Raw genomic sequence first — 22,921 nt, forward strand, 5'->3', positions numbered from 1 at the left:
TGCCAGCCATACGAAAGTACTAGGGTTGAAGTGTAAGGCTCTGTTTAACTGTGCAACTAAGCATGGGTACGTGTTATTGTATCTGTGTGCGTGTGTGTTGTCTGCATTTGTAAATCTACGCTGCAAGTTTCTGTAATTTGCTGCAACACTGAATTAAGGCTGCTTTCTCCATTTCTTTTCCATGCAGGGTGTGGTGGCGTCTCAATTTGAGTCAGAAGGGTGAACAAAATTTAAAACTGGTCAGACTCACAACTTATTCATTTATTTAGGAAAAGAAAAGAGTTTAGATATTTTAAGGTTTATAACAAAACAAACAAAACAAAAAAAGAACAGATGGGGCTGGTTAGTGTCTACATTAGATAATCAAAATTATTTCAAGTGTGACCACTATTAACAGTAAAAGTGAAAGACAGGGAGACTAAATGAACGTCAAACAGCTTTTATGTAAATGTGGCTTTAACCTACAGTTTCCCAAAACATGGACTATAAAATCTTCTCTCTTTAGGGATTGTGAAACTAAAATAAATCAAAAATAAACTACATGTAATGTTTATCCCAAGGTTTGTGAATACACAGATGGCTTCCAATGACCATGAACACTCAGCCTGAAGAGGGCAGTGTTGGACTGCTAGAGGACTAACATCTGTCTGGCCAAGTGCACGGAACAACGGCGTGATCCCGTAGATGTGACTACCTACATGCATGTGCACCTGCAATACACCTTATGTGAACGATTATAGAAAAACTGATTGAAACTAATTTTAATCTCTTCCACAGTCATTGTTAGTATTTTTAAAAACACACATTGGGGGGTTTATGATAGAAGCCCCTTACAGAGATTTATTGAAGCGAGGCTGTAAGTAAAAGCTGCACTCGGTCTGGATCTGTGATGGCGCGTCGTGGGTTTGCAGCTATTGAATAAGCAAAGTGTCAAGAAGAGAAGCTGTTTGTGGGAACAGAACAAACAAGAAGCACTGTCAAAACTGCTGAGCTTTATGTTAGGCATGTGTGTTGCAGATAAAGCATCTGATTTACAAATAAAGGCCTTTCACTGTTGGCATTACATAATGTATTTGCGTAATGGTACACAAATCCAAATCCACACTTGCCAACATATACAGGGAAATAACTAAAAAAAAAAGATTATATAGGTGGAAAGTATATAGAAAAAAAAACAAACAAAAAATTGAATAATTAGGAAATAAGAGATAAACTAAAAGAAATGAAGTAGACACAAATGTGGAGCAAAATTTTGCAAATCATCAAGCACAAAAAAATAAGACATTTTCTTGTTTCTATCTGAATTAAAAAAAAGATGTTTCAAGACAAAGCAAGAAAAGAAGGAAAGAAACAGAGTAAGAAGCAGGACGGAGGAAAGTGAGCTTTGATAACAGCTCTTCTAAATAATTAAGAGTTTGACTTCCTGTGTGTGACTCCCTAATGTAGAGGCTGTCTGGGATGGAATAATAAGATCAGATTCAAACACACCCCCCCCCCCCCCAACACACACATACACAAAGACAATTTAATCTCATAAAGCAAAATAACCCTTGTCTTTCCAAAATTGCAGTTATCTGTTAGTTCATATGCAAAAAAAATGCTAATAAACAGTTTTGCTTTTTCTTCTCTTTGGTATTTACCAGAATTGCATATCCACAACTTTTCAAAGAACTCACACAATATTTATCTTGTTACGCAATGCTCAGAAGATGCCAGATGTATTTCTCGGTTTGTTCTCGAGTTTGTATTGGTGACACTGTTTGCCTGCTTACATGTAACAAGTGGTAAATGAGTCTGTTGTTGTTGCGCATCAATGTTATATTGAAAAGCAAGACTCACAACGAGGCTCCATTATGTCAAAAATTATCCTTCTGAAGAGAGTTCTTCAAACATATAAATATATTCAGGAAGTGTTAAAAGAAGGCGTCAATTTATAAGTCGAAATTTTCTAACGTCTACATGCCTCTGAATAAGTATAAGTGGATGCTTTAGGGGAAATGCGTTAATAAATAAAAGAACACATTCAATTCCCTGCTGTTCTGAATTAATAATGAGCCTACAAAAGACCAATTAAACACATGATTAATGCCATAATCTATATAATTGCAGGCAATAATTCATTGAGAGTTAATGATAGCAATACTTAAAATTGATTCACATGGGGTCGCTTTATACAGTGGTGCTTAATTCTTTTTATTAAGTTTTTTTTCTTTTTCAAAACTGCTAAAAAATGTTATTTGCAAGTGGGATTTTTCTTAATGCAAAAATAATAAAAACAGGGAACATATACACATAAATAAAGGTACATTTTGTATTTTTAGATTTTGACAGAATAGAACTGTTTATGTTGGAGTATTTTTACAACATTGGGGTAAAATAATAGAAAAAAGTTGCAGCCCCAAACAAAGTATAGTTCTAGAGTCTAGAAAACAATATTTTTATAGTTTTTGTACCAAATTTAATTTCATCATAGGTAGATTTTGTATTTGTTTATTATTTTCTATGGGCCTTAATCATTAAGACATAAAACAAGTGATTTTTAGTTTTTGACTTTAACGGACAGTTTCTTCAGCCTGAGAAGTATTTATCATGTCATATATTTTGTAAGTATTTATCTTAATATCTGACGAAAACAAACAACTCTTTTTGTGTGTCTGAGGTGTCACTTTGAGGGTGTCCCTGCCAGAAACTGGAAATGAAACTAGAAATGTAGTCAAGATAAAAAATGGCATATTAAACATTAAGGATGAAGGAATAGGACAGCAATTATTTCTGCTCATATTTTACTGGAAACACTTAGATTCATTCATCCATCTTTTTATCTGTCCAAGTCCTTACACTGTTTCTTTTCTTGCTTATTCCTGAAAAGCATAAATTTTATGCATCTTTCAGACGTAAATATATTTAATATTTCTGGTCTCTTTTTCCATCCTTTCCTCTCTCTAGGTTGAGCTAACGTCATACTTTTTCCTCTGCAATTATCCAGATGGGGTATTATGAAAGAATAGAAAACAATGATGCCAGATATTTGTCTTTTCCCTGTTGTTTTTTTTATTTTATTTTTATTTTTTCATCAGTAATCCAAGCTACTTATCTCATGTCATCAGGACTGTAGGAATACAGCCGTCTCTGTCTCATCTTGAAAAGTAAAACATACAAGATTTCAAACAAGTTCAGGAAACAATTGTCTGAAATGGCAACCAGCTTTCAGAGACTCACAATCATGTTACATTATGTAAGTGGAAGTAAAGTGAAAAGTCATTGAATGCTTATGTCTCCATTCAAACGCGCTACAATCTGAAAAAATAACATAAAAATAGGATTTTTTCTATTTCCACTTAAGTGATTGTTCTCTTTTAATTTCTTGGATTTAAAAAGACCCCAGGTAAAACGTTGCTTGCATACAATTAAGTGACAAACAGGCCATAAAAAAACAAATAAAATAAATTACTTTTACCAAATGTTACAAAAATGTCTACCGGTACTTAGCCAATCTGTAAAAAGTGGAAGAAAAAAATCCCACAAAAAATATGATCTGGAATTTATGCTCTAAGTTTTTAATAGAACTAAATAAAATGCAGATGTACAATATAATTTCTTAAACATAAAAAAATGCAATAATCAGCTTTTTAGATGTTTGAAGATTCTTAATCATTTATATAACAAGAACAATTTTATTTATAATGTTTTCCTAGAATAAACAAGTTTTAAGTGAGTGTATTTTTAAAGGTCTACAGCAGACATATATACAAGACGATGAAGGGACGGGAGAGGCTGCCTCAGTAGTGGTTTTGGCTGACTGCACATGGTTTTCCAGTGTCTCACTGGGGGACATGAGATTTTCACACACACATGCTGCTTGCTTACACTGGCACTTGAGGCTGGTACAGTATTACAGCACATTACTGTCTCTATTTGGCACCGTCTACTTTGTCTCTTGCCTACTCATATAAACACACATGAATGCAACTTCTGACTACACAAGCCAACCACAGGCACCATGGGAATAGACTACTGGCTACTGGCAAAGCTGGTGCCTGGTCCGAGTCCAAGATGAGAGAGCTGTAAAGGGAAACTGTTTGAGAACTTCCACCTAAAAAGATTTTGAGGCTTTATTTTAGCATTTAACAGAAGTTAAATTTGATTTGGAATGCAATTTTGTTTTACACTGATCTCTGATGGTTTCACAAGAGGGGGAGATTTTTAGAATTCTGATAGTATTTATGAGGAATTTGGCATAATTCATTGTAATTAGAACAACATCCCAAATCACAAATAAAGGGGCCTATAAGTTTGGGTCAACACTTTTATGTGGCAGAGCCACCAATGGCACTAAATCTGTTGAATCTCAAAAATACAATTATGGGATAGGTTAACCTGTTGCTGTTTTATTATACAACTGGATTAAGATTAGTGAACATTCTACCCTAATTTTGAATAAATAACCAAATAGAGAAAGCAGGAAGACAAATGGGTCCTCAAATATTCAGAACTTGAAGAAAAAAAACAAACAATGATGCTGAAAGGACACTTTAAAAGAGAAGATGTGAAAAGAAGACAAAGGAAGCAAAGGTGGGCAGATGACTTGAGGGGGTAATGATGCACATTTCCTACCTTTTACAGTATAATTTTTGGGTCCATCAGTGTGTGTGAACACGGTTCCGATGCCAGTCTGGTTCAGGTGGTAAAGTTGTATGATTCCATTTTGACGAGAAGGCTCAGACCAGCTCAGGCTTAGGGAGGAGGGGCTTAGAGCTTTTACGACTGGAGGCAGCACGCCCTCTGGGACTCCCTGAACTGTCACAGCCATCACCTGGACACATTTAGCAAACACCCTGAAAATGGAAAAGTCCAAGACAGCAAGCAGAAAACAGATGGATTTCTGCTCTAGCTATGTACAAAATGTAGCTCCAGATGTGAAACCTAAAAGAATTAAGTATGACTTCTATGTAGGTTGAAATGTAAAGTCTCTCATCAAATAAAAAATAAAGTAGTTTGAGCACAGTCAAAGTGTTGTATTTGGTTGTACAATACCAAGGATGACCACTCCATTGTAAATTCCACACGTGGTTCCTGTGAGCCTCTGTGAATGCTGGGCGAATGTGGCGCCCACAGAATCACAGGGCAATCTGCTTCTAATGGCAAGAGGGATATCCTGCCTTAATAGACTGTCACTAGCACTTTTACCAGCTGTCCCACATAGTGCTACGCAATTAGAGCACTGCTACAACAACCGAGGAGACACACGGGCAGGAGTGCACAGATAAACACACACAGGTACATACAGGTGAACACACCAATAGAAGCAAAGCAGAGGAAACACAAGACGATAAAGAGATGCATCTGAGGCAAAGGGCCAATCAGGGAGTTCCTCAATGTTAATTCAAACCCAGCGTAAGGACTTCAAATTAAGTAACCCTGAAGTTGACACTTTGGTGGAAAATAACCACTGGTAACTTTTTTTTTTGCACACTGAAATTTTATTAGAACAAAACAAAAATAATTTACACATTTTTGTAAAAAAGTAGGATACTAAAGGTAATTCATTTTTCCTCCGTTCACTGTGCTAAAAGCAGACGCGACAATATATATATATATATACTTTTTTTTAAAAGACCCAAAGGTTATGATGATTATAGATTTGTTTTCTTTAGTTCTGAATGTGGAGAATGATGCCATCACATGCTGAATGCAACCGTCAAAACGTTCTTCAGGCTCTTCAGTTTTCCACAGATACCTGATGATTTATCAGCAACCAGTATTTTGATTCAAAAGACTGGACTGGGTTTTCACAGTTCACTAAAACTTTGAAGACTAGATTTAAAGGCGCACAAAAGTACATTTTCTTAAATTTGCCCAGCAGATGATGCACTTTAAACACAAGAGTTTTGAGTAATCAATTTAAGATAGATCAGACTGCAGATAGATCAGACTGCAGTTTTTGGAAAAGTGTCCATAATTGTTGGTTGGTTGGACAGTGGGAAGAGCGTATAGATAAAAGAGGTTAAGAAAGTAAACCGATAACTGTTGAGGAAAAAAACGGAACTGGAATGTTGAGATCAGGCAAATGACAGGAGACAAATGGCAAAGAACACAGGGCCAAAGGATTGGAAGTCAGAGGAGGACCAATCGCTCTTCTTCCTGCTCTAAGTGACCGACTGTATTACATCAGCACCTTCTGTTGTCACTGCGGGTGTGCACTTGTGTGCGACTGTGTGTGTGCGAGTGAGAGAGAGGTAACTGATGCCAGGTAATTGCAGTGGTGTATTAGGTTAGTTCAAGTTATCCCATAATTGGGACTGTTTGGCCAATTTTCACTGGTGTACAAACTAATACATCTCACTCCTTTTCCACCCTCTACTGGGAGTGTGTGTGTGTGTGCATGTGCTTGTGTGAACATGTACGTGTGTAAGACCTGGACTTAGGCAGAGAAACATGGAAGGCAGGGATCGAGTTTGTAGTGTGGGTGGGTCTGTACACTGGCCTCAGTTAAACAGACAAAAGTTTGCAGTCATGAGCCTCTGAAAGTTTCTCCTCTTCCAAAAAATCAATACAAACCTACATTTTCATACATAAAGAGTCACATCAAAGTTGGGAAAACAAGCCTTCCAAATGACAAAAAGGTTTTCACAATTTTACTTTATTGTTTTGTTATCAAATGTATCAAAAATGGTAAAGAAGACTGAAAATTCCTGCTGGAACACATCAAGAAGTGTAATGACATAAATAAACAAAATAAAAAAAAGTAGGGGATGCAAAGTGCTGATGTACTGTGAACATTCTTTCTATAATAATATAAGCAGCAAAAATTTTTGAATGCTTTGTTGCACATTTGGGTAAAAATGTAGGTTTGATTTTCCCTGACATTAGCATGAGAGCTTGTTCAAAAAACCTATAAATGAACTCAAATAGCAGAGCTTAAAAAATGAATACATAACTATCTATACGCATTTTTATCTGAGACATAATGCAGTTTCATTTTAATTACTGAAAGAATGAAATAACATTAAAAAAACAACACGTTTTTTCAAAAACAAACCAAACATTTTTTGTTCCTGAAATAATATCAGTTTTTCTTTTATTTAATAAAGTTAGGGTTAATTTATATAAAAATATGCACTTATTAATTGGAAAATATCCTGCTATTTAGGCTTTTTAGATTTATTACAGAGAAAGACACATGGAACAACTTTTTTTTTAGATCAACCCTTTCCAAAAACATTAAGTTATAGTAAAACTGTTTTCACGTAATGCATGTAGGCACTTCATTTCACCATTTTAACAAAATATGTCTACGTCTTGCTGTCCCTGAAGTCTTTGCATTTGAAAAATAAATTGTCATTTAAAAATGTATTCAATTGGCTTTAAATCAATTTGAATGTTCATCCCTCTCAACCAGAAAATGTTATTGTATGAGAGCCACTACCACAGACATGTGCTCTCCAAAACCAGAGTCCTGAATGTGGCGAGTGTTCACGTTGTACGGATATATCTTTTATAGGTAACTTGTACACTATTCCCTCACCGTATGGCATATCACCTGTCGAGTTCTTGTTGTTTTTTTTTTTTTGTGAAATTGTGTACGTTTCTTATTCTTTTTTAGGAGCGCAGTGCATCCTGATTGACTGCTGACCTTGTCAATCAATCTCTTCTTTGCCGTGTCTCCGATGCAGAATGTGTTCAGGCTGTAAAATCTTCTCAAATCTTTGATACCGAGAAGACCCCTGTTTTCATTCTATAAAAAACTGAACAAAATTTTCTGCAAATGTTTAAACTTTGAGAATTTAAAATAGAGAGAAAAGTGTATAAAGTGTGATCCTGTGATCTGTGATCCTACTTTGTGTTCTCATCTACCGTGGGTTAATTCTAGAACATAACCTCCACAGTAAATGAGGGAACACTGTAATGACAGCAATCTCACTAGGTTATAGAAAAAAACATAACTCTGTAATGAGCTGGCCTATACCTTCAATATCTTCGATTGTGAAATTCAAAGTTAAATGGAGTAAAAAAAACAAAAGCGCTACAAACTTCAAGGCATCAGAAAGTGTGTCATTGCATCATCTTTTATATGTTAATCAAGCAGTCTTACCTTTGTGCTGTCAGTACAACCTGCTCGATTACAGGCCCTCAGCTGGTAACCATACTCCTGAAAAGGCCTGACCCCACCAACATCAGTAAAACTGCTTTCATCTCCACGGTAACGTTCTTGTCCATCCCTCAGTATAACATAATGAGTGATCCGCCCTATAAAGGAAACTGCAATTGTTGCTACTCATTTGAAAATGTTTCTAGCATTCATTTATCGGATTAATTTCAATCCAGTGCTCCAATGTTTGCAAAGATACAACTTTCATGTTTTAAGGACATACAAACCGTTGGGTCTGGCAGGAGCTTGCCATTTTAACTGGATAATGTCGTCTCGTTCTCCTAGGCGACTCCAGCGGGGTGGGGCCACACCCCAGGGTTTGTCTTCACTGGTTGTCACTGCTGTAGTGTTGCTGGAGCTCCAGCCAAAGCTGTTCCAACCGCTAACTCTATACTCGTATACAGTGAAGGGCTCCAAATCAGAATCTATATCAAAACAGGAAAAAAGTACACATGTATTCCCTTAAAGAATGCACCACTCAAAATGTTGTTCCAATTAAAAAGAGAAACAAGAGAACTAAATATTACAGAACTACATATTTTTTGGTCAGGGCTCCTTCTGGTAAGTCAAAATTTTGAATTTTATTCTCAAAAGTTTAATGGTTACAAAAAACAGAGTTGTGTTGCAAAGATTTATTCGTTTTTTAAAAACTGCACAACAAAAACCAAAAGTATGTAAACTCTCCTTAACTATGCAAATTGCAAAAACCAAAAAGGCCTTTGTCTAACGTTTCTGACAGAAAAACGCATCATGCTGAGATTTTTTACACTGATGATCTAAAAGAGCAAATAAAAAAAAACTATGCCACAAATTTGGTTCACATAACAGTTTTACACGTTATTTTCTGCTGAAGATTGTGGTATGTTAAAAACTACTGCCATTAGCAAACAACGCAAAACAAAAACAAGGATTTTGTCCATAAAACTAAAATAAAAAATAAAACATGTAATTCCTTTCTTTGATTATTTGATTATTGATAACGAATCTCACTTTACATTTTTTTACAAAAATATGTGAGAATGGAAGATATTTGTTACTGTTATGTATTTAATAATAACAGTTAAAATGTTGACAATTAGGTTTTCTTTCCTTGTTTTGGTAATGCAAAAAAAAGCTACATGTCTCATCAGGTGCTAATTTAAGACACATGAATAAAGACTGAATACAAATGGCTTTACTGGAAAAATTGCAATGAGAATACCGTTCTTCTTCAAAACAAACATATTTTCTTTAAGGTAAGAAAAGTCTTTTGAAGAAATGTTTTAAGGATAAATTGCAGAATAGACTGTCAAAATAAGAAGCATGAAGATGTCAGGGATGTAGTTAAACCTGAACCTCCAATAGACACCATAAACCTCAGTGGTTTTGGGCAAATTAGACAATACGGCCATCCTGATCCCGCATTTCATCATCTCCCACTCAATCATTACTTCAAATTATGAGGTTAGTGAGCTATTTTTTCCACACACATTCCAGTTGTGATTTAATAAATTTTTCTCTGGCAGAGCAGTAATCGTTTTTTTAAATACATACATGTACATGTAACAGCCTCCAAATGAAAGATAAAGGCTCTCTTTTATAAAAGCCTATGTAGACCTTATCCAAGTTGATGGGTGTGATCCCTCTTTGTGCTTTTTCCCTCTCAGCAGCATAGTATGATCAGTTTTAGTGTACGTGTGCATGAGAAACATCTGGTGTACGGTGGGTGTCGACAGCTTTATGTGCGTCTGCCCAGATGGTGTCACAGCATCACCAAGAAAGTCTTATCTTTCCCACCTTGTGCCAGACTCTAAGTAATCAAGCGCATACGCAGAAGTAGAAAAGCACACCCACACAGAAACTCACTAAATGTAAACATACACCAAATATTCCGTATACCCCCCCAAAAAAAAAGATTTATTTTTTGCTAAATAAACTATTCAAGTTGAACATGTGGTCTCACATTTAAAAACACCCACCTGCTCTTACTCCCACTGGGCTGATAAATTGCAGGGAATAGTGAAATGGCATCTAAATACCCATTTCAAAGTTTTAATGACACGTGGCATCAACTAAGTTAGCTTGTAACAGCTTCTAATATACTCAGCAACAGCTGTCCTGCTGTGTGTCTGTGTGTGTGTTTGTGTGTGTGTTCCAGAATATGTGGAAGCAAATGTGAAGCCCCTCGATTGCTTGGCCAACACATTTAAACGCAGCTTTCTGCCGACTTCCATGTTCACTGAGCCCTGCTATACATCGATGGCTGTTTGGTGTTAGTAGCTCCTCGTCTATCTGTGAAGGACTCTAAAGCATCAGCGCAGTTCAAAGTTAAAGAAAAAAACATAAGAAATTTTAAAACTACCAATTACCAAACGGAAGTAGATTTAACAACACAAAAAAAACATATAGTACATCAATGATAGATGTGTATTTCAGTTCAGGTAAAAGAGATGTTTTATTTTTTAATAAAAGAGCATCTTGAGGGCATTTTTCTTAATGTCTTCCTATTCAAACCAAGGCGTGACCTTACTTCTTAAATACAACCTGCAGAAACTCGGGGATAAACACGGCTGAAGCCAGAAAAATAACTGCTGTGATTTGCTATCAAACAATCAAACATGAATTAATAGTAATACTTAACATTTTCGGACCTGACATCCACATGTGTGGACATCACATTTTAGGTTATATTACCTTAATTCGGCTTACTTAGGGCCCTATCAAAGAGAAATAATAAAAGGCATATCAAAAAAGAGCTCAGGTCTTAAGAGGTGAACATTTTAAAAATATTTTTTGTGTAATTCTACATTGTATTTTGATTCATTCTGCATGCAACTGACAGCGCAATCTTTTGTTTGACAGAGACTTTCAAACCGTCAAACCCCCACTTGGTGCAGTCCGCCCACATTTAGGATTGTATGTGTCACCTAAGGTCAACTTTTAGCCAGTCAAGTAGGCCACAATTCATGGAGCTGAAACAATGGTTGTTCAATTGCATCTACACAGGTCAATGGATGTTTTTTACTGATTTCTTTGCTGTCACACATCTTCTACTTTATATATGTAGTTGTAGGGTTAGATAAGTTAATTCTTCTCTAAGAGTTCTGGTAAATCGCCTGTCCGTCCTGGGGGAGGATCCCTCCTTCATGTAGGCACCCCTGATGTTTCTTCGTTTTTTTAGGAGTTTTTCCTTACCGCGAAGGGGGGTCTAAGGGCAGGGATGCCAGTATAGCTTAGTCAGTTTGTTAGTTCATTTTAGTATTTTCCTATTGAACTCTTTGTATTCATGATCCCTTTGAGTTCATGTTTACTTCGAAGCCCATCGAGACGACTGTTGTTGTGATTTTGGGCTATACAAATAAAATAAAATTGAATTGAATTGAATTCTACCATTGAGTTGTATCTGGAATGGCTGGAAAGGTCACATCTACGTCTATACACCCTTGGAGGAGCAGGAGACAATGGAAACCTCCACACAACTGATTCTAATGGGTTTAAACTTAAGCTCAAACTATATTAAACTGCATATTAAATGACTTTTATTAATGGTATAATTTAAGAGTTGGAACAAAACATTTAAAAAGAGAAATTATAGATATTCTCTTTGAAAAAGTAATTTGAACCACTATTTTTTCCAATTAACCTTGAATGAGGCTGGAAACAGGAATTTTAGCTTACAAAATACAGTTGTGATCTTTAAAGAAGCATTAAACTGAAGACCTACTATAAAGGACAAAATTCTGGCTAAACCTTTTGGCCATGAACAATAGTTGGAAATTGTTATTTACGGATGATTCAAAGTTTTGAAAAAAGGAAAAAAATACCAATAGGAAAACAACACACAAAAACCAAACAGTTGCCCACTGCTTTCACAAACATTCACAGAAATGTATGACTTACCCGTGTATGACTGACTGCTGGCATCACTTCTGTACACCACCTCCTCAGGGGACAGGCAAAGGGTTCCCTCGGATGGCATGTCCTCAGTGCTACTGTATATGTCTGCTATTTTGTAAGTATTATTTCTTTTTGCATGCACTGACAGGCCTGCAGTGCGAGCCTCTTGTATTTTGCTGATAAACGGCGAGTAGGGCATGGATTGTGTGTCAATCAGGACCCATGTGCAGGCAGTCAGAGAAGGATCAAGGTCACAGGAGCCACAGTAAGCTGTGGGTGCTGCAGCAAGAGGACACACAGAGCCCCGCAAACACTGATGCTGCAAAGAGGCGGTGAGGAAGATGAGGGAAACAGAAGGTTTTGTTAGTAGTCACAGGATGTAATCTTCTGAGAAACCCGTTGCATTGCAAACTAAGTGACATCTTTAGAAGTTTCCTGGAGTATTGTCTTGTGTTGTATATTCTCAATTCTCTACTTACCTCTACTGTAAATTGATGCTAAGTGTAGCAATACAGATTGTGTAATGCTGAGTGTGTGTGTGTGTTGAGTGTTTTGAACATGAGCCCTAATGACATCATTAGAGATAATGAGTCCCCACCTTTTGTCCCTGATTGTGTGCGTGTGCATTGTGCATCAATGTGCCATTTCACGCTGAGTTAGCAACACACAAACACCACATGACCCGAGCTGATGAATGGAAGATGGTCTGTTCACCAACTCCTGATGCGGCACAGAGCGAGTTTGAAAGAAAAGTGTGTTAAAAATGGTGTCGAACCCAAACGAAACCCCTGCCCTGCCATTTTGGTTAACATACTTGAACAAAATATCTGCTTTGCAGTGCTTGCTAATCATGCTGCTTCTCTGTGTTTAGAAGCATCTGATAGGGTTTTGACTAAAGAACAGTTTGTGCAGCAGACTTGTAATGAGCCCTTCACTTAAAATTCTTATTTTGTGTTGATTTTAACAGTTTGTTAGAAAAACATTACCCTTGCTGAGTCAGTTTGCTTAACTGGCCTGCAAATGTTGAGATTTTAGATGATTTGAGATGCAGATTTGTGCACAATTTTAAACTTTTTATTGAAGGATTAGATGTGTTCTACCTCCAGTAAACCAACATAGTCTGGATAATCATTTTTAATGAAAAGATTAAAAAACAAATTAAAGATTTAAATAAATCAAAAATACATTGTGAGCAAAAGTTGTGTAAAATAACAGCTGAATCCAAAAAGATGCAGTACATTTAAGTAAGATTTCTATATTTATATACATCACCAATTGAATTTCTGCAGTAAAGACACAAACCTGTATTAACAGGCCAGGTGTGGCGCGGTCAGCACACACATGTTGTTGGGGGTCAAATCCAACCCCACTGCAGCATTCCTCATCCTGATGTATGACCATTGACCCACAGCACTTCAATGTCACTGTGGCATTGCCAGCAGGATGTATTATGGGATATCCGTCATTGCCCGAACAGCAAAGAGAGGTAGAAGAGTTTATGTACTCTGTACCACAGCAGATAAACCCTGAAAGAGAAAGAAAAAGTGTCATTGGCTTTGATAGTTCTTTTTATGTTTACTGTGGATGAAACCGTAAGAAAATCTGCTTTCTTTATGTTAAAAAGTGAAAAAGGGAGTTTCCGAGATCTTAAAAAAGTATTTTTCCAGAAAGAAAAAATCTGCAGTTTTAAGTAACTTACCCTCAAAAAGCTTGATCTCACTTTACTACATATTTGCCAAAGCGGCTCAAAAACCCCCAAAACAAAATCCTTACATTTTCACATCATTAACATTTGTTTATTTCTTTTTTCGTCAAAGATTGTTGTCTTCTTTCCTTTCCTGTTTCCCAATAGACATTTGAAGCATTTCACGTTATACCTGAATACCAGCTTTTCACCACAAATGTAGTTTCTTCCTCACCCCACAATCCAACATAAGAGTAGCAGATTATGTTCCACTACACTTAAGTCCCTTTTTCCATCTCTTCTAACCGATCTGCACAGAAAAAGTATTTATGAAGTGTTGAATATCCTTCTGCATATTTTCTTATCATCCTCATTCATAACAACCTGCCCTCCTCTGTCCATCCAGCCCTGCATATCTCTTATTTTCTCCCATATTCACGGCTCAGAACCAATACTTGGGCCGCCAAATGTGAGTGCAGGGGAAGAGAAAGCGTGTTTTTCTGAGAGTTGCCATTTCTGACAGTGATAGGTGATGTCTGTTTGTCAATGTATCACTTTCAGCAGCAAGGTGACATTTAAAAATACATGATATCACTGTATTGCTCTACAAATGTATTGCAGCTTTACATTAAATTTAGAGGAGGTTTTCTTACTATTTCTATCAACTCCAAGTCTTCGACTCAAGTAACTTGCTTTCAATAACTGATAAAAGTGCAGAGGAGGCTAAAAAGTAGATGCAGAGATTTCTTGGTGGCAAAGCATGTTAAGCATAGAGAGGCCTTAAATGAGAATAGGCAAAAAGAATATTAGAGAACAGAGGATTTTTTATATAAACAGATAAGCCTAAAAATGATGTGTTAAACTAGTAAAAACATCCTGAAAGCCTTCTGAATCATTTAAAATGACCAAGAAAATGTCAGCAGCATTTTACAGAATGTCCTGTTTTGTCAACATGTGTTCAGTTTTAGTTTTCTGATCACCTAATACATAAAGAAAATCTATATATCTTAAGCCTCATCAATAATAACATTGTTTTTTCCCCCTCAACTTTAAGACTTATTATTTTTGACAGTTCTGACAGTTATTTTTTTAACTTAACATGAAAAGAAATATGTTTATTAGTCAGATAGATGCAGTTATACTCAACTTCTTTTAATATGTTTTTGTAAAACAAAAAACAAGGTGTCCTTTTATAATAAATAATCCCAACCAATGTGTACAAACATTACTTCTGTATGGAACCTCCTTCCTCACACGGATGTTCAGCCAAACTGGGACAGATGACATGTCATTCAAACAGAGGTCCCTTTCCCACTATAGGATTGTTTCAAGACGAATCATTTTTATACCTTCATTTAGCTCCATGCTCTTTATTTTTTTTTGTAATTAGAATCAGAGATTAAAACAAAAGTAATATTCAGTTACTAAAGCTGAAGTATGTAAATGTTTGTGTCTGTTTTAGAAAAGTGTATAAAGTTTCACTAGAACATTAACCCTTCGATAAACGAGGGAACATTGTACATAAGTGCCTGCCTCTAGTTTAGTTGATCTGTTTCATCTGCAGAAAGTCCAAATGCATTCATCTGGAATGAACCCCGCCAATCTATTTACCTCTCAAGTAGACTAGGGTCATGCATGATATGACCTTTGGTTTGAATGTCACTGGTTCTACTTTGGATACTGGCAGAATTAGACTTTGATTGGACAGATGCTCAGGAGTGTGTGTCCCACTGTGGTGCCTTTGAGCAAGGCAAGGCAGTTAAATGGAGTTACTCAGTAGCCACAGGCGATTGTTTTGAGAAATGTTCTCAAATAATTACGAAACCATCTGAGTGTTAACAGGGAGTGCAGACCTTTTAAGTATAAAAAAGGAAAAAGTACAACAACAATGTAGCTCAGAATCATTTATTTTTCTGGGCAAGAGAATGCCCACTTCACAAATCAGGGTCAGTACTCCGAAAAAATGTCCGACCTAAACCACGACATGATATCACTGACTCTGAAAAATGTAAATGAGTGACAAAAAGCCCAAAGTTACCATCCTGAAACCTTCTATGTGGGTACCCCAAGCTGTGCCTTGCAAGATACCACCCTGGGTGGTTGCCGTTCTGTCCACACCTTAATCCAGCTCTGCTAAGATTTTTTCCTTGCTCTGGATTAGGGCTTTAATATTCAATAATGCTGAGTCAGCATCTCCCTGCTGTGACAATACATCAGAAATACAAATGAGCATGAAATGGCTTGACTAAAAAAATGTGCTTTAATGATGGCAGAAAAACAAATGACACTTTAATGAGATCCACAGTAACAGCTTTTTTTTGTTGTTGTTAAAGTCTGGGGTTTAGAGGAAAGCCTCATTCTCTTGCGATTAGTTCATTGTAAAAATAATCTACATTTTGTGAGTTATTTAGCAAATTTATCCAAACAATGGATGACATGCTCATCTGTGGCACCATCTACTCCCAGCTGTGGTGCCCATTTTATTTGACAGCAGACATTAAACACTAAGTCACTTCTCTGTATCATGGCCTTAGCCCTTTAATGAGGCTGCAGCTAGTTATGGAGTGATAAATAACTTATTGTTTCACACTCTAATCGGTATTCACACTTTGAGCACATTAAAGGTTGTTAATTTAGGCAATCATTCCACTTAAAGGCCAAATGTGGAGACTGGCGCATATTTTCACTCATACCGTTGCAGTGCATTATAACCTCGGCACATCCATCACATGGTCCAAGTGACAGGCAAACGCATTTGTATGTGATTGGGTGACATAAAGGCAGTGTGAAGGCTGCTAACTCACTTAGCAGCAGCAGCTGTTGCAGAGCTGGGTCTTGGTGGCCAATTGCCTGAACGCTTTACTTCAGCTTTACTGACGCGAAAATAAACAGCTCAACGCGTTTGTAAGACAGCTTGCCATTCGTCTGTCCACGTCCAAGTATCCTCGCTTATGTCTTCAACAACGTTATCTTTTTAAATCACAAGAAAATAGATTTGTTATTAATATATTTTTTTGTGTTTAATTCTCACTCTTTTGATCAATAGTTAAAGTTTTCACCTAGGTCTGTTAGGGTTATGTAATTATCATTTGCTTACACGCTATTATCACCATGATATGTTCGTCTTAGTTCTATCTTTCAGTACAAAAACAATGACCTGAAAAGTTCTGATTATACAAGAATATGATGTTCCTGTTCTGCTTGATTTAATGTCCTACTTTTAATGTTATCAACCCTGGCCACCAATAAAACCAGACTTGATACACTGGGAAGGCAGAACTCCTCTGTGACAGTTCGCGCTGTGACAGACTGATTCTCCTTCTGCAGAAGTCTAGCAAAAATTCTCATCTCCTGTGTGGTTCTTCTCTTTATTAAGGAAAAAGTCAAAACCCTGACAGGTATTTTAATTATAATTAGGCTGTTTTTTGGCAAAAAAAAAACAAATGGTCATTTTCTGGGACAGTGTCTGCAGAGCAGCAGGAGTTTATTTAAGATTCACCTCTGACTTGTGGCCGGGACCACTGGCACATAGTATACGTGTCTCCTCGCTTCCCATTATCTAAGAGTTTACACTCTCTCCTGCTAGCTTACAGCCCCTAACAAACCCAACTTAACATTACCGGTGCAACTAAAATGACGAGCAATATTGAAGCTATCCAGCCGTACAGTTTGGAGCCAGATGCCAGCTCAGACGAGGAAAACAAGGGCTTACATGGACCTGGTTGTCTGAAGGTGGATGTATCAGAATGGAGCAGAGCAGGGAGAATGCAGCTTGCCATTGTAGGTCCTAAGTCACACCTACAAGGTTTTTCAAACTGCATTTTTTCTTCTGCTCCTGTCTCAAAAATGTCATTTTAAGCTGAATTTCTGTTATATATGTCCTCCATCAAGGGAAAAATGCCACAAGAACATGTTAAAAACACCAAAAACATTATTGGACACACACTCTCAAGTTGTATTACTTGACTAGGTAATTAAATAAATTTTTCTGCTTAATTTTATTTGTGCATAGTTAGTTTTACTTTGCTGTCACTTTTGTAAAACTTCTTTTAAAGCTAAATCACACAAAAAAAAAAACAGATACGGAATACAAACGTCCTTGGATCAAATTCATGTTGTTTCTCACATTAGTGGCTTCCTTATGTTTCTCCCTACTCCTGCCTTCCCTATACATTAATCTACGTCCTTAAGGTCTACTACGTATTTTCTGCTCCTCAGCTAATCTTCAGCACTGAATTATCATGCATTTAGCAGAAATCCAATCTCTAATTTTCTAAGCTGTGTCTCACATGCTTGCAGATTTGTGTTAACAACTTTTGTACAACACACCCTTGTTTTCAATTCCCCGTAAAAGCTTGAGTGTGATTTTGCACAACTGCAACATTTCAGCACACACATTTGTTTTCTCTCTTCCACCATAGAAAGCTTCAGCTCTAATCTTCAGATTTATGCGGGATTTGCATACATTCGTTAATAGCGTCGGGAGCAGAACATCAACACAAGGTGCTTAGACAACGTGAATTATTATTAGGGTTTCAGTCATTCCCACTTAATGATAAGTCAATATTTAGCCCTGCCAATGAAATAGATAAAAATGTGTGTTGTGGATTAAAGTTATCCAAGCTCTCTAGGAGACCAAAACCCCTCCACAACTTTAAACAAACTAAACACTTTTAAATACCTGAATATATTACAAAGGGCATGATACAAAGTGAAAGCATACAGATATTTACCTAAAAGCCTTACAGCCCAATTCACTGTTGTACTGATTGCTAATAATCTTCTTGGAAGCTCACAAATACTGCATTTGTTACAGTTTTTAACTAATTTAATATGCAAAAATGTAACTTATGAAAAAATTGCTTCCGTTGAAGCTTTCCGGACATAAACTCTTTGCTTGAAAAAAAGAAAAAAACTGTGTGTGTTTATAAGTGAGTGCACATGCAGTTTGTGCTCCACAGAGGCCAGAGTATGTGTCATGTCGGGAAATGAAATCACAGTGGATTGACTTTCTCACACGGAGCGCAGCGTTCCCCTGTGGACACACACATGTGGGTTACTGGTGCTGCCGAGCAAACACATAATCAAAGACACACAGGAACTCTTTTCCCCAGCTGATTGGTTGTCTTCTTGTCTGTTTTTATATCTTTTTTTTTGCTTCATCTTTAATCACAGGAATAGTCCCAGCTATGTGTGTGTGTATGTGATTTTCATAAGTGTATGCATGCTTCTCAAGTATGGGAGATTGCCAAATGATTTTGAGTTGTCACCACCCAGCAGGGATTTACTAAAAACTGAGATGCAAAGAAGTTTATGTTTTTAAAAAGTTTGTAAAACAGGGCAAAAGTGAATGGGATGTGAACAAAAAGATTCAACAAAGCACTAAAACAAACTATAAAAATGGCGAATGGGGGGGATTCTTAAAAGTTTGCTGTACATTTATAATGGAAAAAAGTCATAAAAATGTAATGGCTACACAAATACTTAACTCTTTACTTCCATCATTGGTTAAAAAATTCAATTTCTCCATCATTTATACACAATTAGCAAAACATTTTTCAGGTTAAATGTAAAAAAACAACTTAGTTTTAAACTTCAACAGGCCCCAGGTTTTCTGTCATACCTTGCAGGAATTGACAGATGCCGCAATGCAGTAGTGAAAAGATAGTTGTGTAAAAGGCAGAAGTCTCAGAACTCATGTGTGTCTACGTTTTCCTTAGTTACAAGCTAATTATCGTGATTTTAAACAATCATATCTACATTGTCTGGACATACGTGGCTGTTCTGATGCTGGTTTTGTTTAAATTGATAAAAATTATTAGATGCTGTGAGAAAAACCACTGTCATATGACCTTATCAAGCGACTGACATACAACGATCAGGTGTTGAAGTGAAAGACAAAAACGTAAAATCAGAACTTTCATGTCAATTCACCAAATTCAACTCTTGTCAGTTATTCATATTTTTAAAAGCTAAGCTTAAAAGGTATCCAACATTTACAAGATAACAAAGGAAAAAAGGGAACTGCAGAGCATTCATGAACACTCGCACTTTGACATGCTGTTTTAGCATCTGGTTTTGTACTATACACTTTTTTTTTAAAGCAAACCTAATTGAAAAGTCATTATCATAAATACATTAGAGAGAAAAAAGGTCTTCCTGTGTTAAGAGAACACTCAATCTTCCAAAGGGGCCAAATGCTGCCGTTTAAAATGCTCTGCTGTTGACCATGAATTGATGAGAGGCTTCTGCCAATGATTAACATTCGCTCAAAGGAAACTAAACACCAGAAAACAAAGTAAATATTCAATTAAAACTAGAACAGAAAATGCCAAGGATGTTAAGCTGTATAGATCCTCACAAAAAATGTGAGCAGTGGATAGAAAAAAAAGAACAAAATGTCGAAGGATGGATAAACTGACTTTAAGTTATCTGTACATTTGCACTCCCTCTTACACACAAACTCCACTTTCACAACTACACCAGGCTTGGACTGAGCTAGCTTAACTACTGGGATAATTTCCCTCCAGCAAATGGTCAATGTGCCCTTGAAAAACATATTTGATTATTACTCCCCCCCCCCCCCCCCTCCTTTTTTCTTTTAGCATCATCACAGCCATTTTCATCACGCACTCTGATGATGGCACGGCAAGGCGCGTTAAGATAACACCCCGGCACCGCCAGGCTTTTAACACTTAAACGGTGAAAAGGGATATTCAGATTTGTCCTTGAACGTTTGGATGGGGCCTGCTGGGCTGGGACAGAGGGAGGGAGCAAGAGAAGGAGTTAAAGAAATGCACATGTTTTCAAGATACCCTCACTTTCAGAAAAAGTGAGGCAGGAGAGCATTACGCTAGCACCTGCCGTGAGAAATGGTGTTGGTGGGGTTGGAGGGCAGAGGGAAGAGTTAAAAGAAATGGGATCCTATAAAGAAAAAGTGTAAAGCATAAAATATTAGTAAAGTAAATAGAGAGCCAACAGAGACACTGGAGGCACAAAAAGGCCACATGCCACACCTGCTTTTTTGATTTTTAAATATCATTTAACCTCTATCTTGACTGAAAATCTCACACACAAAGTAAAATGTAAAATAAAAATAGCAAATATTGAGGTTAAAAGTTGCTTTTAAATTGCAGGAAGCTCATTCGCAAAATTACATATATTCAAGCAGGCAATGCACCTTAATTACCAATATTGAAATGTCCTTTAAACAAAAAAACGTGTTAAAAATCTGGAGGCACAAAGTAAATGGTTGCAGCCATTTTCAATGTTATGCCAAAAAGCTAAACATGGCTAGACAGCACAAAGACAGAAAACAACTTTGGCTTTATTTAAAATACATTTCTCAACAAGAGCAGCATCGCTGTCAGCAGCCAGTGACACTCAGGCTGTTCATTGATACTTTTGAGGTTAGTCTGAATGACACCTATCAGCTGAATGACGTTAAAAGTATAAACAAAAATTAGAAGACAAAAGAAAAAAAAATGGGAGTTTATGGTGTCCATAAAACAAAGAGTTTCAAAGAGACTCGTGTATTTTAGGCTAAACAGTCTTTTATCTCTTCTTTTTAAAATGACACTATAAATATGTATAATATAATCTGCAGAAACTATTTTTTTATTAATCAAATCTAATACATACATTAGTTTACCAAAATATATTTTTATCCTGTGGTTCCTGTGTTCAGCGACATCACATTTCCATTCACATAATAAGCTAAACTTAATATTGAGCTTCTGAAAGATCAGCAAACTGTTTCTTGTTTTTCTTCATTGGCACTTTTGCTTAAGCATATATAACTAAATATGATTGAAGCTTATGAATCAATTCTCGTGTGTTTATGTGTGTGCACACAAGCTGGAATGTGTATCTGTTGCCAGACAGCTGTCTCCTGGCATTGCTGTTCCCCTGCAGTGTGTGTGTATGGTTGTTGACAGTGTGGATGGTAATGTGTGATAGATCGCACTTCAGGGACACCGTAATCACATCAGCCTAACCTAGTCTATCAGCTGGACACAATGGGATACCCTTCACTCCTCCTTTAATCTGCTCCATCTAGCTCTTCACTGTTCTTTGTTGTTTTATGCTCTCCTGCTCACTTTCAACCTTTTAGTTGGCAGCTTTTTCAGAGCTTTTTATTTATTTGATTAGTGTTGTACTTGTATTTTATTAAATATTTCACTGTTTTTTTTAAATAGAGCTTGTTTGTTAAGTTTTGCTCTTTTGCTCTTAATCAGTGTTTTCTTGAAAGAGTAACTTATTTCTAAATATTAACTCACAACTTTTTCCCTTCTTAATTCATTATTTTAAATCTCTTTTTAGAGTCCTTTTTTTTGTCCACTGGACAAAAGTTCAAATCCCTGGACATGTTGGAGGAGAAAAAAGTGAGTGGTTGCAAGGTTGCAGTAAGTACCCCCACTCTTAAAGAGGTGTAGCTGTATTGTTGGGCCGAACTGGCCTAAAACAGACATGTGAGTTGAGGTTACATAGCCGGCCTCAGGGTTCCCCAACAGTCGAAGGCACGCAGCGAATGGCCCTTAGCCTTTCTACCACCGCTAGCACTACAATCCATCACACCATATGTTCTCAATGGGGAAGCTAATGCTACTGACTGATGAATGAATGGGGGCGTATAATAGGAGGAAGGAGGGGGGTAAGGAGGAACGTATGGAGAAGGAGGCTAGGCAAAGCTCCGGAGGGGATGGCGGGGTAGACAAATAGAAAATACATGCATAAAATACCTAAAAAGAGTGTGCAAATTTGAAAAAGTGAGAGATGAAGGTGATCCAAAGGTGCGGAGCATATGGGGGGCCTTGACATAATGGCCTTATTACATGCTCAGCTAGGGTTGATAAAAGAAGATATATTTTAAATAAAGAAAGGAATTATAAAACAAATAAGCTAAGAGGATAGAAATAGTTTAACAATAAAAAAAAACACAACTTGTTAACATGGAAAGTTGTAAAAAAAAAAAAATAAAATGAAATGAAATAAATAAATAAATAAATTAGGCCTGCACAATATATCGCAAATTTATCGTTATCGCAATATCAAGCTGTGCAATATGCATTTCGCAAAAGACGGCAAAAATTGCAATAAATGGTTACCTTAAATATGCTAAAAAAATCTTATGGATGCTTGAAGTATTTCACCAAACCAAAAAATCCCTTTTTGTATTTGACCAATCGAATGGACCCCTTTACATCATAGAG

General features: G+C 36.7%; 1 protein-coding gene across 1 annotated transcript in view; it reads right to left on the bottom strand.

Annotated features, from left to right (window-relative positions):
* ush2a (usherin) overlaps positions 1-22,921 on the bottom strand; it is a 190,485-nt gene that overhangs the window by 38,010 nt on the left and 129,554 nt on the right. The window contains exons 63-67 of the mRNA XM_023953554.1: positions 13,328-13,551; positions 12,029-12,344; positions 8,377-8,574; positions 8,093-8,247; positions 4,615-4,813 (exon numbers count right to left, since the gene is read on the bottom strand). Coding sequence (XP_023809322.1) covers positions 4,615-4,813; positions 8,093-8,247; positions 8,377-8,574; positions 12,029-12,344; positions 13,328-13,551 — 1,092 coding nt within the window. The remainder of the gene's footprint in view (positions 1-4,614; positions 4,814-8,092; positions 8,248-8,376; positions 8,575-12,028; positions 12,345-13,327; positions 13,552-22,921) is intronic.

This window comes from Oryzias latipes, chromosome 3 (assembly GCF_002234675.1).
Source record: "Oryzias latipes chromosome 3, ASM223467v1".
In the NCBI taxonomy this organism is placed as follows: Eukaryota; Metazoa; Chordata; class Actinopteri; order Beloniformes; family Adrianichthyidae; genus Oryzias; species Oryzias latipes.